Source organism: Mauremys mutica, chromosome 1 (assembly GCF_020497125.1).
Source record: "Mauremys mutica isolate MM-2020 ecotype Southern chromosome 1, ASM2049712v1, whole genome shotgun sequence".
NCBI classification, from domain to species: domain Eukaryota; kingdom Metazoa; phylum Chordata; order Testudines; family Geoemydidae; genus Mauremys; species Mauremys mutica.
Genome location: NC_059072.1, coordinates 43,422,680 through 43,440,578, shown reverse-complemented (window position 1 = coordinate 43,440,578; position 17,899 = coordinate 43,422,680). Strand labels below are relative to the sequence as shown.

The following is a 17,899-nucleotide window of genomic DNA, read 5'->3' as shown; positions in this document are numbered from 1 at the left end:
TCTTGTTATAACTTCTTCTGATAAATTAAAGAGCTTTTTACTATCAGAAATTTCTACCCCATTTTAGGAACTTGTACACAGATCAAGTCACCTCTTAATCTTCTCTTGGATAAACTAAATATACTGTACTTCTTCAGGCTCATTATAAGGCATGTTTCCCAGATCTTTAATCATTCTTGTGGCTCTTCTCTGAATCCTTTTCAATCTGTCACCAGCCTTTTTTTCAAGTGTGGACACCAGAAAGGGACACGCTATATTCCACTATGGACACTAGAAGAGGACACATTATTCCAATAAATGGCATCACTAATGCCGTGCACAGAAAAACACCACTTCTCTATCCCTACTTGATAGTCCCCTGCTTATACATCCAAGGATCACATTAGCCCTCTTAGCTACAGCATCACATTGTTGTTTTACTACCATTAACATTTAGGGCTCCAGACTTTAAAAAATAGCAAAAGGCTATTTTAAAGGAATATAAACAAAAAACCAGCCAGTACAAACTATGCCTTTTAAAAATTCTTAGCTACTGCTAAGGACATTTCAAGTCATTTGTTTTTACATCTATCTGTCCAGGCAATGTTTGAAAACATCATTAATACAAACCTGTGGTTGTAGTAAACCTTGCAACTCTACAACATCTACAGCAGTACTTACTGCAATCCAGAACTTCTGAATAACCAGTTAGTTCCAGAAAATATGAATCAAGTCACCATTCTTGTCACCTAGTTATGTATTTCTGAGATTAAACACAACCAAAGGCAAAAAACCACTCCTGTGCAGAACGCTAGCACAAGGCTTATACGAATCACTTACATTCCACTTAAGTTTTCAAAATATGGCTTAAGTGGTACATATTGGTTCTTGTGCTGGACATCTGAATACAGGTCTTATGCCGGAGGCTTTCCACCCACCATGTTTGAAATTTAAGAGCATGAACCTGTGCCTATTTTACTGAGTTGGTTTTTGTCTGAACTAATTGGACTAAAATATGCAAAGGAATACTTTATTTCACAAATCATTTTCCCACTTGAATTTTATTCTTAGTGTGTCTAATATAATTACTCATAATAAATTGCCATATGATTGAATTTTTCTATTTATCTAAAATCACCAACAACTGATGTTCTAAGCAGATTAGAAGCTGGGCTCAATGAATATAATGGAATTTTCCATAAAAATTCTACTATAGCCCTGAGAGTAAATCACACACATGTGGGGGAAGGGGAAGAAAGACAGCCACATTTTTTTCTATCCAATGATATATTAAGTGTGGAAGTAATAAAATCAGATCAAGCTTCTAATGAAGTCCCCGATACAATTTTAATTATGCAAAGACCAAGACACAAAAGAGTCACAAAAACAGAGCAGGGTTAGAAGAAAGGGGAAAACAAAGGTAGATTCGTGGGATAAATAAAATGAAAAATTGAGTTAATGCATTTCCTAACAATTCAGCTCCCATGAGGTTTTCAAGGTAACTTAAAAAGGATCCCAGAGTAATAGTAAGAATTGGGAGAGGGATAGCTCAGTGGTTTGAGCATTAGCCTGCTAAACCCAAGGTCAATAACAGACTTTTCATTTTACTGAAAGAACTATTATTGAACAGATTAGCTTACTGTTTATGACTCACATGCAAAACAGCCATTTCAAGAGCCTTTTTATTCAACATATGTGAAAGGTAAAGTAGCCTGGCTTTGAAGAGCGTATGTCACAAAATCCCTGCATAGAATCAAGGAGGAACCGATAGAAATAATTTTCAGAGTAAAAAATTGCTAGATAGGTCATCTATGCAGCGTAGCGTAGTCGTGTCAGTTTCAGGATATGAGACACCAAAAGTGGGCGAGGCAATATCTTTTAGATGACTAACTTCTGTTGGTGAAAGAGACAAGCTTTTGAGCCACAGATGAGGTCTTCTTCAGATCTAGGAAAGGTACTCTGAGTGTCACAGCTAAATGCAAGATGGAACAGACTGTTGAGCATAAGTAGCTAACACATATTCTAAGGGACCATTCAAGGTAGAGTGGCCCATCAGCACCGCTGCAATCATAGGTGAAAAAGGAGGGTTAGTGGGTTACAGATTAGTGCAACAAGCCATAAATCCAGTCGTTCTGTTCAGTCCATGATCTTTAGTGTCTAGCAAAGTTATGAATTTAAGCTCCCAGGGTTTTGAAAGTGTTGTGCAGGTTTCCTTTCAGGATGAGGACTGATAGGTCAGATATACAGTGCTCACTTTGTGAAAAGTGTTCACTCACAGGTGGTAGGGTGTTTTCGTCTTATTTTCCTGTAAGAGTTCATTCGAGAGCATAGTGATTGTCTAGTTTCACACACAATTGTTATTGGGGCATTTAGTGCACTGGACGAGGTACACTTCATGTTGTGAGAGGCATGTGTAGGATCCATGGATCTTGAAAGGTGTGTTGTGGGGGGGAGCAGGGTGATCAGTGTAGCAGTGGAGATCTCTGCAGGTTCTGTGGTTCTGTGGTTCTGCCAGGGTCTGTTGCCACTTTGAGTTGGTGTATCTGGGTCTGTGGGAAGCTTGCTTCTGATGATGAGCTTGGAGAGGTTTGGGGTTGTTTGAAGCCAGAAGAGGGGTTTCAGGAAAGACTTCTTTCAGGATGTGGTTCCCATCAAGTATAGGTTGTAGTTTGATGATACCCCATATGGATGGGTTCCAGTGTGGGGTGGTAGGTGAAAACTAGGGTGTGTGTGGTAAAGTGGGGTTGGTCAAATACAAGATATTGCCTCACCCACCCTGTTGGACTAGATAGATCACATCTGTTTGCTTCTATGACTGAGTCTTTAACTAGTTCATGTGGGAAGTAGAGGCTTGCAAAAAACCCAACACGAACCAAAACAGGACCCAACTACACGCATCTTCAAAAAGGACTAGATCAAAAAGCACTAACCAACTGTTAACACCTGTCAGTAAGGTCTACATGGATAGTTAGCTAGTGCTGGGTAGGAGCAGCACAACCCAGCTTGCCACAAACTAAAATGGTGATGTACACAACCTATGAGTTTAATGGATGCAGTCTGATTACAGTGCTATTCTTTGCAACTGTAAGCCAAGAAGTCTTTCCTTACTTTATTTTTTCTTCATTGTGCACTGCCACATGGCATTGTCACGTTGTTCCTAAAGACCTCATCCAATTTCCTTTTTGTCTGTCTGTTAATCATCCCATATGAGTGAAGCTTTACCCTAAGATATGCACAGTATCTATCTTCAGATACTCCAGTGCAAGCCATGTATTCCCCCCAGCCTTTTTTTTTTTAAACTAAGCACTCATAAGTGCCATTGCCTAGTTAAAAAAAAAGTGTAAACACATGACCTACACAAGACAGAATGACTTCTCTGGCCTAAATGTAATCCATTTTGAATGCAATGAATGTGAAGTTAACTCCGAAGTGTGCAGACTAATCAAAGGAAGCAGAGCAGACCCTATAAAGCACGGCAACATTGACAATCGGCTTACAGCTGCCAGAAAAGCACTGATTGGCTTTGTTGATTGGGAGAATCTACATGATGGTGATAGACTAGAAGACGATGAAGTGCATCGGTATACGCCACAGACAGCCACAATGGAAAATGAACAGGATACACTGAACTAACTGGTGGAAGAAACAGCGTTGACCATGTTGGCTAGAAATGTGCTATGTATGCCAGCCAGCAGCACTGTGTCTTGAAGAACTTCAGTGTGTCTTGAAGGATGATTGCCCAATGGAAGACTTTCCTCAAGCCATTAACCAGCGACTCTATTCTTTTCTTAAATAAACTTTGTAAAACAGCTTTTTTATTAATGATTTTGGCTTCTGTTAAGAGGGATTTAATAATTTTACCTATCCAGTTTAACTTGACCAAGGCTAAAGTTATATTTATAACAAATCAGTAAAGACTTTTTGGATTACATATTATTGAAAGAAGATGGACACTGCATGATCCCTGGTTTACAGTAAGAAATCATATAGTTATTAAAAGCTGCTGTCTTGGTTTAATATTTCTGTTGACCGTGCACTGTGCTGTTTGAATGTTAAATGAATCTCAATTTTTAATAAATGAGGAGTCTTGGGGACTCTTCACAGACTTTTCTTTGACCTCAGGAAATATAAAGCTGAAGAAGAAAAAAACTTGAGATGACTTATGATCAGGATATATTTGGTATTTTTCCATTGTTGTTGTTTATATCCATAGTCTGTACTGGTTGTTTTTTTTCTATGAAAGGCTGTTTCTAAAGGCTAAGATATTTGCTTGTTATAGCTAAAATGTGCCTTGGGGAGGGCCTTTCTTCTTGGAGTTGGAAGCCAAGAGGATAATATTGCCTCAGTGTGAGCAATCCCATTATGATAGCACAGGTAATGAGAGTGTCCCCTGACCTCTCGTAATTATAATCTCAGTCTAGCTATCAGAAGTGTGTTGTCACTCAAACCGGAAAACGCACAGTACTGGGGTTGTTCAGAATGTGCCTTTTGGCTTGTCTACACAAACCACCAGCTTGCGGCAAGCTGGGATGCGGTGTGAATCTCCCCACGCTAGCCTGCTGCAGACTAACTGTCCACCCTGACCCTGCCGATGCTCATTAACTGTTCCTTAATGCACTTTGATCTAGTAGTCTTTGAAATGGGACTAGATCAAAGCACATTAACGAACTGTTAGTGTCCACATGAGCAGGGTGCACAAGGAGTTAGTCCACTGCAGACTAATGCAGGGTAGATTCATACCCCATCTTGCAATTAATCAATTGTTTGTTTAGACACGCCCTTAATTTGAACCATGTACACTGCTACCTCGATATAACACAAATTCAGATATAACTCGGTAAAGCAGTGCTCGGGGGGGGGAGGGGGAGAACAGGGCTGTGCACTCCAGTGGATCAAAGCAAGTTCAATATAACGCGGTTTCACCTATAACGCGGTAAGATTTTTTGTCTCCCGAGGACAGCATTATATTGAGGTAGAGGTGTATGTTTGGGATTATTTTATTTGGGGAGCTTTTCAGGTAAGGTCAGGTATGAAACAGCTCCACATCCTCAGGATTGGGTGTAATCTACTGGGGTTCATGCCGGGCTTCAAAATTAGGTCCAAGACCACCTCTCGAGGGAAGTCATTTGAAGTCCCAATGTTTGAGAAGGAGCATTGTGTACAAAAACCCCAGCTAAGAAAGGATAGTATGTAACACAGCTGAAGAACTGAGCTCTTCCACTCCATACATGGCCTTATTTTTCTTAGGCCATGCTCCTCATTATATTAAACTGAGTTGTTGGAGAGGGCAGAGCAGCTTCTATATGAGTCAATATAGTCTGATGAAAAAGTAAGTTTACTCAGCTAACAAGATTTCCTAATTAGGTATTTGTATCACGAGCCCCTTTCAGGTAATTTAGCACCTTGGGAAGTTAAAACGCAATTCAGACATAACATATTCTTGACTTTTGTTCTCTTCCTTCATCCCAGTAAAGGGTTTTAGTGAATGTTTTTCTTTAAATATTGCGTGGCGTGAAGACTTTGTCAAAGCAGCTCTGCATCAGTCTTGAAGGAGTTCAGATTCACGCTTACTGTGCATTCTTGCAAATGCTAATTCCACACTCATCGGTCAGCCACCCAAAAAGCCCCATCTCTGGCATACGCAAGCCACATTTTGGAAGCAGACAATTCTAGTGTTCCTCAAGAGCATAGCTGTCATAAGTGAAAGAGGCCCAGAAAAAGAAAATCTTTCATGAGTTCAAAAATACCAGAAATTTATGGATACATGCGATTGTCTCCCACTTTTGAGGATGCAATTATTGTAGTTGCTAGTTGAACACCGAAAATGTCTAGATGAGGAAGAATCCTTAAAATGAACAACTCTCTCCCTCGATTTTATCATTACAGTTTTAGCACAAGAAAACTGTCAGTTCATCATGCCTCTCTTAGGTCGGAATATGAACAAGAGGCTGCTAGGCAGCTCTCTAACTCCACATTCTACAAGCCATTACCCTCTGATCCCACTGAGGATTACCAAAAGAAACTACACCATCTGCTCAAAAAACTCCCTGAGAAAGCACAGGAACAGATCTGTACAGACACATGCACAGAACCCCGACCAGGTGTATTCTATTTGCTACCCAAGATCCATAAACCTGGAAATCCTGGACGCCCCATCATCTCAAGCATTGGCACTTTAACAGCAGGATTGTCTGGCTATGTGGACTCTCTCCTCAGGCCCTATGCTACCAGCACTCCCAGCTATCTTCGAGACACCACTGACTTCCTGAGGAAACTACAATCCATCGGTGATCTTCCAGAAAACACCATTCTGGCCACTATGGATGTGGAAGCCCTCTACACTAACATTCCACACAAAGATGGACTACAAGCCATCAGGAACAGTATCCCCGATAATATCACGGCTAACCTGGTGGCTGAACTTTGTGACTTTGTCCTCACCCACAACTATTTCACATTTGGGGACAATATATATCTTCAAGTCAGTGGCACTGCTATGGGTACCCGCATGGCCCCTCAGTATGCCAACATCTTTATGGCTGACTTAGAACAACGCTTCCTTAGCTCTCGTTCCCTAACGCCCCTACTCTACTTGCGCTACATTGATGACATCTTCATCATCTGGACTCATGGAAAAGAAGCCCTCGAGGAATTCCACCGTGATTTTAACAATTTCCATCCCACCATCAACCTCAGCCTAGACCAATCCACACAAGCGGTCCATTTCCTAGACACTACTGTGCTAATAAACGATGGTCACATAAATACCACCCTATACTGGAAACCCACTGACCGCTATACTTACTTACATGCCTCCAGCTTCCATCCCGGTCACACCACACGATCCATTGTCTACAGCCAAGCTCTAAGATACAACCGTATTTGCTCCAATCCCTCAGACAGAGATAAACACCTACAAGATCTCTATCAAGCATTCTTAAAACTACAATACCCACCTGCTGAAGTGAAAAAACAGATTGACAGAGCCAGAAGAGTACCCAGAAGCCACCTACTTCAGGACAGGCCTAAAAAAGAAAATAACAGAACACCACTAGCCATCACCTACAGCCCCCAACTAAAACCTCTCCAGCACATCAAAGATTTACAAACTATCCTTAAAGATGATCCCTCACTCTCACAGATCTTGGGAGACAGGCCAGTCCTCGCTTATAGACAGCCTCCCAACCTGAAGCAAATACTCACCAGCAACCGCACACCATACAACATAAACACTAACCCAGGAACCTATCCTTGCAACAAAGCCCGATGCCAGCTCTGTCCACATATCCATTCAAGTGACACCATCATAGGACCTAATCACATCAGACACGCCATCAGGGGCTCATACACCTGCACATCTACCAACGTGATATATGCCATCATGTGCCAGCAATGCCCCTCTGCCATGTACATTGGCCAAACCGGACAGTCTCTACGCAAAAGAATAAATGGACACAAATCTGACATCAGGAATCATAACATTCAAAAACCAGTGGGAGAACACTTCAACCTCTCTAACCACTCAGTGACAGACTTGAAGGTGGCAATTTTGCAACAAAAAACCTTCAAAAACAGACTCCAAAGAGAAACTGCTGAACTTGAATTAATATGCAAACTAGATACAATTAACTGTGGCCTAAACAGAGACTGGGAATGGTTGGGTCATTACACTAATTGAATCTATTTCCCTATGTTAAGTTCTCCTCACACCTTCTATGGACCATCTTAATTATCACTTCAAAAAAATTTTTTTTTCCTCCTGCTGACGATACCTCATCTCAATTGATTAGACTCTTCCTGTTGGTATGCATACTTCCACCTTTTCATGTTCTCTGTATGTATAAATATCTCCTGTCTGTGTGTTCCATTCTATGCATCCGAAGAAGTGAGCTGCAGCTCACGAAAGCTCATGCTAAAATAAATTTGTTAGTCTTTAAGGTGCCACAAGTACTCCTGTTCTACTTCCTTGTGGCATTAAATCAGTCTCTCTAGAAGACTAGATAGTCCATGCCTCATGCTTTTCAGTTCTAATTCTTCTTAATCTGCTGTCTTCTATTTGGGGTTCTACGTTGGTGTTGTCTTCTGGTTCTTTTCTTACCCAAATACTGCTTCACCATTTCCTTCTGAGGCACCTTATGTTAATACTTTGAACATATGAAGAGCTGAACAAAAGGTAAGAACTGTACTATTAAATAATAAATCCTCTTCACTTCTACTCTATTCTTTCAATGTCCCCAAAGATTTTGTCCATGGCCCACCCTTCTCTCTCTAAACCCTGCTATTGAGTGACTGGCTCAGCAATCACTTACACACAATTGCTAATGGCTGAGTTAGATGCTCCTGGAGTACAGCATCAAAGAAGAGTCATCACCACTACCTAGGGTGACCAGATGTCCCGATTTTATAGGGACAGTCCCGATATTTGGGCCTTTTTTTAATATGGGTTCCTATTACCCCCCACCCCCTGTCCCGATTTTTCACACTTGCTGTCTGGTCATCCTACCACTACCTTGGAAAAAACAATTCAAAATGAGATCACACAGTTATTGGCAACAAAAGTCAAACAGAAGATTGTGGCAGATCTGAAGTCAGCAAGATATTACTCTGTTATTCTGGACTGCACACCTGACATCAGCCATACGGAACAAATGACTTTAATGGTGCGTTTTGTAACAACAACAGAACCTAGCGAAAATGTCCCTGCAATGGTGACTGTCAGAGAGCATTTTCTAGAATTTACTGATATTGATGATATTACAGGAGCTGGCATGACAAATGTGCTTCTTAAAAGGCTGGAAGATACGGGAGTTGCGATAGCTGACATGAGAGGTCAGGGCTACAATAATGGTGCCAACATGAGAGGAAAGAACAGAGAAGTGCAGACACGGATCCAAGAGTTAAACTCTCGAGCTTTTTTTGTCCCATGCAGTTCTCATTCATTGAACTTGGTGAGCAGTGATGCAGCATCAGCTTCTAGTGAGGCTGCTGAATTTTTTTATGTAATTCAAAGCATCTATGTATTTCTCAGCATCAACTCATTGATGGCAAATTTTGAAGCAACATCTGGGAACATCCTCTCTGACACTGAAACCACTGAGTGCCACATGATGGGAAAGTCAAGTGGAGGTGATAAAGCCTAATAAATACCAAATTGGGAAGATAGATGATGCCATAGTTGCCATTATGGAGGATAATGCTATGACAGGAACTGCTTGTGGGAGAACAGTGGCAGAGGGAAATGGAATCACCAGAAACATACATAACTTCAAATTTCTGTGTGGCTTAGCGTTGTGGCATGACACACTGTTTGAAATAAATGTTGTAAGCAAGAGACTCCAAGGTGTGGACCTTGATATATCTGGAGCAATGGAACAACTGGACAAAGCAAAGTCATACCTACAATCTTACCGGTCAGAGGAGGGATTTCAAAAAGTCCTGAAGAGTGCACAGAAGCTGGCAGAGGAACTTCACACTGAAGCTATTTTCCCACCCATTCAAGAATACAAGAGTCACCGAAGATGATGACATTTTGATTACGAGGCACAGGATAATCCCATAAGAAACCCCAAACAACAATTCAAAGTTGAATTCTTTAACCGGGCGCTAGATTGTGCAATACAGTCGGTTGAAGAACATTTCATGCAGCTCAAGGAACACATCAGTATATTTTGGGATGTTGTATGATATTCCAAAACTCCTCACTATACTTGAAGAAGGCCTACACCAGCAATGCAGGGCACTAGAGACAGTGTTGACACATGATGACATGCGCGATATTGATGCGAGTGATTTAGGTGATAAACTGAAACCCCTTTGAAAATACATTTCAGCAGGATTAACTCCAAAGGCTGTTCTGGAATACACATGCACAAATAAGATGACCACCCTCTTTACAAATGCTTTGGTTGCTCTGCGCATACTTCTAACACTTCCTGTAACAGCTGCCAGTGGAGAACACAGCTTCTCCAAGCTGAAGTTTACAAAAACACATCTATACTCCACAATGACCCAGGAGAGGCTGGTTGGCCTTGCAACCATCTCAATAGAGCATGATCTGGCCCAGACTGTGGGCCTTCAGGAAATAGTTCAAATCTTTGCAACCAAGAAGGCACAGAAAGCACCACTTTGATTATTCAAACAGATAAAAATGCCAGGGTTTTCTACGCAGACAAGAAAAGTTAACTTTCAAACGCCGAACAGCAAATGTAAGTGTTACTTAAAATTTTTGAACAAGGCATTTTAAGTTGTTAATTCTCCTTTACTGGGGTAGATAGCAGAGCAGTACCATGAGAGAAACAGAACAGGAAGAAGGTAGAACTGAGATCTTTCAAAGTTTTGGCCCAAGCAAGGGTGCATGGAGGCATCATTTGAGCTCCCTGCCTCAGGTGCCAAAATGTTATAGGCCGGCCCCGGTCTTAGCCCAATAAATGAAGTACATCAGTAGGAAATAAAAAGCAACAATATGCTAAAAGAAAATATGAGAGTAATTTGAAAAAGAACAAAGCAATACAGTGAAATTAGGAAGCAAACACAAAGAAATAACAATCAAGTTTAAATGTGCAGCCTTGATGATATGCTGAGCAAATTTGAGCTTTTTTGTTCTATAGATAAATGCTGTATTCACAGTGGCTGCTTTCTGCACAGTGTAAGAAATATACTCCCCAGTCATGCATTACCTATGACATCAGAGAGACATTTTTATCTTCCCCAGAAAAGGGCATCTCCCTTAAGCAATTATAGAGCACATGTGAAAACTGGTGCTGGCGGTGTTAACCACACAGAATCCCTCGGAAGTCACAAGCTGAATTCAAGAGACTTGGTATAGCTGCACTGGCAGCATTATTCCTTCTGGAAGAAAAAAGAGCAGTCTGTCCCTAAGATATTCTCTACTGTCCCTAAAAATTTAAAAGGCCAGGGGACATGTATCTCAAGGTGGTAATTTACAGCTGAAACCTTGATTAAAGGGGGTAATTTAGACATATGGAGATAAAGATAGCAGTACCCAGTGGTATCAATCATGCCAGAAAGATTTTTAGCACCGGGGTTTTTTTTTGTGTTTGTTTTGTTTTCCCAAAAGAAGTGGATATTTTCCAGTTCAGTTTATCTCTTATGCCCAGGCAGTGGATTTAAAATTTTTAAATTGCAAAGCGGTGTAGAAAATGTTTTCAAGAGGTATGCGAGCTCTCAGGCTTGGAACCTTACAATTTCTTCCATGTAAATGGATTTAAAAAGAACAGTCTTGTGAACTAACTTTAAAACAGCACAGAAAACTGTGTTCAACTTGCCTCATAATAACTTCGCACTGCATTGCAAAATGCTTCATCTGCTACAATTTGTGTCTCTCCATTCAGGAAGGCCTGGAAACGCTCCTTAAGGATCTGTAATTGCTGTCTGTTGAGCTGTGGGAGAAAAAGGTAAATGCTATTAGTATCAACGTTAAAACTCCTTCCAACATCAAACTAATGGCCTTTTGGGGGCAGGGACTGGAAAAGAAATGGGCTCCCTCAAAGTACTGGCTCTTTAAAGTCCAGGCAGAGCAGACAGGGACTGATATGAGAAATAGGCAAACTGCAGCAGCTCTCGGACATTCACTAAGTACAGAAGCAGAGACTTAGCATGATACCAGCAGCACTAGTGTATCCCACTGGTGTATCCCTCGTGTACTTGTTGTGATGCTGGTTGGTCAGAAATGGGGGGGGGGTATCTCCCCTTGTGGCAGTTCCCATAGTTCAGCAATAGCAACTCGACCCTCAGCATGGCAGTTGCCTCAGTGAACAACCATAGGTTTACTCTCAGACTTCAAAGGCGGCTGAAAACTGAGTGACCTTTTGTGGCTCTTTGCAGTCTGCCTGGGACTTCACTATCTTGAGTAGTTTTGTATCATCTGCAAATTTTGCCACTTCAGATTCTTAAACCTTGGGTCGAGTGCTGTAGCTATCTTTAGAAATCTCACATTGGTACCTTCTTTGCGTTATGTCAAATCTGTGAAAGTGTTCTTAAAACGAACGTGTGCTAGGCCATCATCCGAAATGGCTATAACATGAAATATATGGCAGAATGCAGGGAAAAAAGAGCAGGGGAGGTAGAATTCTCCCCAAAAGAGTTCAGTCTCAAATTTAATTAACGCTTTTTTTTTTAAATAATATAAACACACAAGCGTCATGAGCATGGACTCTGGAATGGTGGCCAAAGCATGAAGGGACATATGAATGTTTAGCATATCTGGCACATAAATAGCTTGAAATGCTGGCTACAAAAGTGCCATGCAAATGCCTGTTCTCACTTTCAGGTGACATTATAATTAAGAAGTGGGCAGCACTGGACAGCTCAGTGGTTTGAGCACTGGCCTGCTAAACCCAGGGTTGTGAGTTCAATCCTTAAGGGGGCCATTTAGAGATCTGGAGAAAAAAAATCTGGTCCTGCTTTGAGCAGGGAGTTGGACTAGATGACCTCCTGAGGTCCCTTCCAACCCTGATATTCTATGATTATCTCCTGTAAATGTAAACAAACTTGTTTGTCTTAGCAATTGGCTGAACAAGGAGTAGAACTGAGTGAGCTTATAGGCTCTAAAATTTTACATTGTTTTGTTTAGTGTAGTTATGTAACCAAAAAAAAAAATCTACATTTGTAAGTTTCACTTTAATGACAAAGATTGCACAACAGTACTTGTATGAGGTGAACTGAAAAATACTTTCTTTTATCATTTTTACAGTGCAAATATTTGTAATAAAAATACACACTTTAATTTCAATTACAACACAGAATACAATATATATGAAAATGTAGAAAAATATCCAAAATATTTAATTAATTTCAATTGGTATTCTATTAACAGTGCGATTAAAACAGCAAATAGTTGTGATTAACTTTTCTACTTGAAGTTCATCATTAAAATATTCAAACACTGCTGACTGAAAGAAAGTCAGTCTTTTTAACCTTGCTTTGTTAAGCAAGTATGCAGCTATGGTTTGTTTTAAGTTACTAACACAAATACTTTGTAGTCCAAAAAATAATGCTTGCTAATGGATGTACTGTGCAGTGTATCACACTTAACACGCAGCATCATTTATTGCAAAAGTTTCTAATTATTGCCAACTTTTTGTTAAGCCAATACTGAAATATCCCAAATCTCACATGACAGTGCTAGAAATTGCTAAATAATAATGACTGGCAAAATACTCAGCAGGAAAAAAAGGTTTCCATTTTGAACCACTTTTCTAAGAAGATAAAAAAATAATTTAGATTTTGCATGTTTCATTTAGGACTTGCCTTTAGCCGCCAAAGTTAGCTTGAATTAGTACACTGGAGTTAACTCCACTCAAGCTAGCCTACTTCAAGTGAGAGCAACCAACTGCAAAACACTGGAGCAACACACACTGATTTGATTAACACCCGATTAATTGCTGCATCATCACAGACTCACTAACTCCAGCATCAGCAGCACAGTGTGGATGTTCACAAGCCAGTGTCCTGCAGATCCAGGTTTACAACGCAGCATAGACATACCCATTGAGGTCACTGGAGTTGCAACATTGTAAATGAGAGAACCAAACTCTGCTCATCTTATTAATGTTGTGTATAACTTAAGGAATTTTACAAAGAACTGCTACCAGAGGTAGTACCCATGAGAATTTTCAATTGCTTTACTGCAGATGAGGCTTAACAAGCTATAGCATGACAAGATTCCTCAAACATTTAAGCAACCACATGGCTCCATGACTTGTATGCTGGAACCTGCAGCAATTTACTACAAAATTCACCTCCCAATGATATGTAAAAGCTATTTGTTGTTCTGCAACAAGAAATGACAACACAAACTTAGCAAATATTTTATTGATTTCTGAATGGGACAAATCTAAAAAAGAGTAGTGTGTATAGAAACGAGGGAGGAGTCAATTCAAAACTGAAGAACTCTGCACACTTGGGGAAAAGGGTAAGCTAACTATAGAAAACTGGCAATGATTACAGACAGAAGAAATACTAACTGATTAGCAGCAAGATATAAACTTTGGTGGAAGTCTATGCAAACAAGGGCGGGGGAGAGGGTAAGCTTCATCTCAGACAACAAAGATTGGAAAAATTTGCAGCATATTTCCGTGTATGTAAATATACAGTGCTTCACCTGCTTCCCAACACAATTCTTGCAGGTTTTTAATATCTCCAGCCTGTGTTTCAAATCACACCTACTACTCAGTAATACAAATATTTGTTTCACATGACTCACTGGTATATCCGTAGAACCACACCTTAAAGATATCCATACCATGAGTTGACAAATGTCTCTGTTCCTAGTACTATATATTTTACCTCTCATATGTTAACTGATTCAAGCCTCCTGGTTTTTATTTCTTTCCTAGGGAAAACAACCATCATCCCTTCATCTGTTATGCATTTCCTATGTCAAAGTTTTCCTACAGAAATTGAAAGAAGCTGAGACAGTGGAAAATACAAAGCATACCTGATGATGTGAGTTTTTACCTGAATGTATGCACGTTGTACTTATTATGCAGGGGATTAAAGATAACTAACCATTTCCATAGTCAGACAATGTAGCACTGCTAGGAAATAGACAGATGAATATTCTATTAGAATATGTGGGTTGTCTGCCAGGACAATTATAAAAATGTTTTTCCTGCTTGCAGACTGTATTTTCTACGCAATTTATCTGTCTATTACCGACATATCAAACAGAAAAATTATGGATGAAATACTGCAACATAAATTTCTGGATTTCTCAGCTCTAATGTCCCGAGAGAATGACAACACGTTAAGCATATTTTAATAGATCTAACTGGTTTGACTTGTAGAGATGCAATTGGGCCAGCTGCCAAAAAAAACAGAAGAATTTTTATTGTCCCATACTATTGAAAGATTCCTCAAACTACTGAGGTTGCTGTATGCTCCCCCTCCCTCTCCTGTCTGTCTTTTCATTTTGAAGACCCTCATTAGCATGTACTAATGAACATACAAGACATTTTTTTTAAATATAACAGAGAGGGAGTGAGGAGAAGCACTCAGCAAAGGGGAGAGAGATAAATGAAAGGAACATAAGGTGAAAGCAAGATTCAGAAAAATTGAAGGTTTTATTTCTGTTTTTATTACATCCTTCCCCTCATTCAGGCAGTATAGAGATGCACTCTTAAGCCTTTGCACTTTAATAAATGAAGGGCCAGATGCTTCTTTATATGTGTTATTTCTACATCTGTGCTTGGAACTTGTGGGGATTTCTTCCAGTTTTTGCCAGGGAAGTGAGGTTTCCTCCAGCCATACAAGTGGCAGGATGTTTGATCCCTGCAAAACTGACAATCTGGTTCAGATCTGCCAGAGGCACTGTGATCCTGCTCAGCCTGTGCTGCCAAAGAGTCCGTGGGCTGCTGCCCCAGGAAATAAAGGGGTTCCACATTAATCAACATTTCAGTGGCACAGAGTGGAGGAGAGGATGGGTGGAACTATGCAGCAAAGTGTGGCCATCCACCCTGTACGATTTTGAAGAGGTCACCGTTTCTTCAAAATGCAGCTGTAAAAGTCATCCAACCACCTCTTCAATCCCCTTCATTGGCTTCCTCTCACTTTCCACTGCAAATTTAAGCTCTTCTGTCCTCTCTTTCAATAATTTATACAAACTGGCCCAAAGGTACCTTTCTGTTCTCCCTGTCCCCTTGACTCTGCACAAGCCGCATATCTACTCCTCTTCTTAGAGTCTTGCTCTCACATGTGGACCATCTCCTTATTACTCTTATCACTCCTTACTCTTCACCTTAAAACAGTTCTTTCTGAGTTTGTAGTTCCACTCAGAAGTACTAAGCTAGGTGATTGAAAAGTCTTTACCCCCACAGCCCCAAACAAAAACCCAAGAATTAACGAGACATGCAATAAACTTCAGTCAGTTGTACATTGTCTGCTTGGATTTTAAGATCCTGAAAGAATGGACTGTCATCATACTTCTCTGTACAGTGCCCATACTGTAAATGTTATACATATACCAAACAATAGTAACCACTGCTTCACAGCTGAACAGCGCTGAATTCCAGCTATTCTGGGCTTCAGTTTATTCATTCTCCAAGAGGCAGAGTCAAGATAAGGGAGGAACAAATTTCAGAAGCTCGTTCACCTGCACATCTACCAAAGTGATATATGCCATCATGTGCCAGCAATGCCCCTCTGCCATGTACATTGGCCAAACTGGACAGTCTCTACGTAAAAGAATAAATGGACACAAATCAGACATCAAGAATTATAACATTCAAAAACCAGTCGGAGAACACTTCAATCTCCCTGGTCACTCGATTACAGACCTAAAAGTCGCAATATTACAACAAAAAAACTTCAAAAACAGACTCCAACAAGAGACTGCTGAACTGGAATTAATTTGCAAATTGGACACCATTAAATTAGGCTTGAAAAAAGACTGGGAGTGGATGGGTCATTACACAAAGCAAAACTATTTCCCCATGTTTATTTCCCCCCCACACACACATTTTCTCACACCTTGTCAAGTGCTGGAAATGGGCCATTTTCATTACCACTACAAACAGTTCTCTCCCCCCTCTGCTAGTAATAGCTCACCTTAACTGATCACTCTCGTTATAGTGTGTATGGTAACACCCATTGTTTCATGGTGTGTGTGTGTGTGTGTGTGTGTGTATACACACACACACACACACACACACACACCTTCCTACTGTATTTTCCACTGCATGCATCCGATGAAGTGGGTTTTAACCCACGAAAGCTTATGCTCAAATAAATTTGTTAGTCTCTAAGGCCTGGTCTACACTGGGGGGGGAGGATTTAGGTAAGATACACAACTTCAGCTACGAGAATAGTGTAGCTGAAGTCGACATATCTTATTTCGATTTACCTCCCCCCTCATGGCGCGGGATCGACGGCCGTGGCTCCCGCCAACTCCGCTTCCGCCACTTGCCCTGGTGGAGTTCCGGAGTCGACGGGAGCGCATTCAGGGATCAAGATATCGCATCTAGACGAGACGCAATATATCGATCCCCGATAGATCGATCGCTACCCGCCGATCCAGCAGGTAGTCTGGAGGTACCTTAAGGTGCCAGAAGTACTCCTGTTCTTTTTGCGGATTGTAGCGGAGTGATTACCTGCGCCTGCCCTGCGGGGCTTGAAATAGCCCAGGAGAGGGCTGTGGCTGGGGCAAGAAGCCTGGGCTGATTGGGGAAAGTACGCTCAGCTGTGGCCATGCCCCAATCAGGCCCAGCTGGCCCCTATAAAAGGCTGTGAGCCAGAGGCCTAGGAACTCTCCCTCTGCCTGTACCTAGGTACCTAAAGTGGAGCAGGGCTGGACAAAGGCAGAGGAACTCGGGAGCTCCTCCCTGGAAAGCCCCAGGCTGCGGCCTAGGGTAAGGCCAAGAGGTACTGGGGGTTCCAGGGGGCACCCCAGGAGTAGGCAACGGCAGCAGGTCCAAACCCCTTTGCCAACGATGAGGGGCTGATACTGCAGTCTGCCCCAGTGAACAGGGGGCTAGATGGAGACTGGGCAGTAGCCAATACTGAGGCAAAGTGGGGACAGTGGGGTGGGGGTTCCCCTGGGAGGGGGAGACCCAGTTAAAGGGGCACCGGCGTCCTGGGAGGGACACGGGGGCCTGTAGCTGGAAGGCGGATCACTGGCCTGCAGAGGGTGCTCCAGACGCTGGAATGAGCTAATTCCTGAGGACAACCAGCAGGAGGCGCCGCAGGTGTGAGTCCACTCCTCGACATGGATACAGACTAACACAGCTGCTACTCTGAAACTTGAAAACCTTAAGGCATTCCTACCTCATGCATCATATCCAGTTACCAACGTCTGCCAACATTTTCACCAAATTACAAAGTAAGGCTTTGAGGGATCAGACCCTAAGTTTATATCAACAATTCTTTTTGGACATTATGATTCGGTTGTAATTGGCTGTATAGA

At 41.4% G+C, this 17,899-nt stretch overlaps 1 protein-coding gene across 13 annotated transcripts in view; it reads right to left on the bottom strand.

Annotated features, from left to right (window-relative positions):
* The window catches only part of CADPS2 (calcium dependent secretion activator 2), a 548,645-nt gene that overhangs the window by 452,345 nt on the left and 78,401 nt on the right, over window positions 1-17,899 (bottom strand). For all 13 annotated transcript variants that reach the window (XM_045031264.1, XM_045031306.1, XM_045031338.1 and 10 more), the window contains exon 2: window positions 11,265-11,378. In XM_045031264.1, coding sequence (XP_044887199.1) covers window positions 11,265-11,378 — 114 coding nt within the window. The remainder of the gene's footprint in view (window positions 1-11,264; window positions 11,379-17,899) is intronic.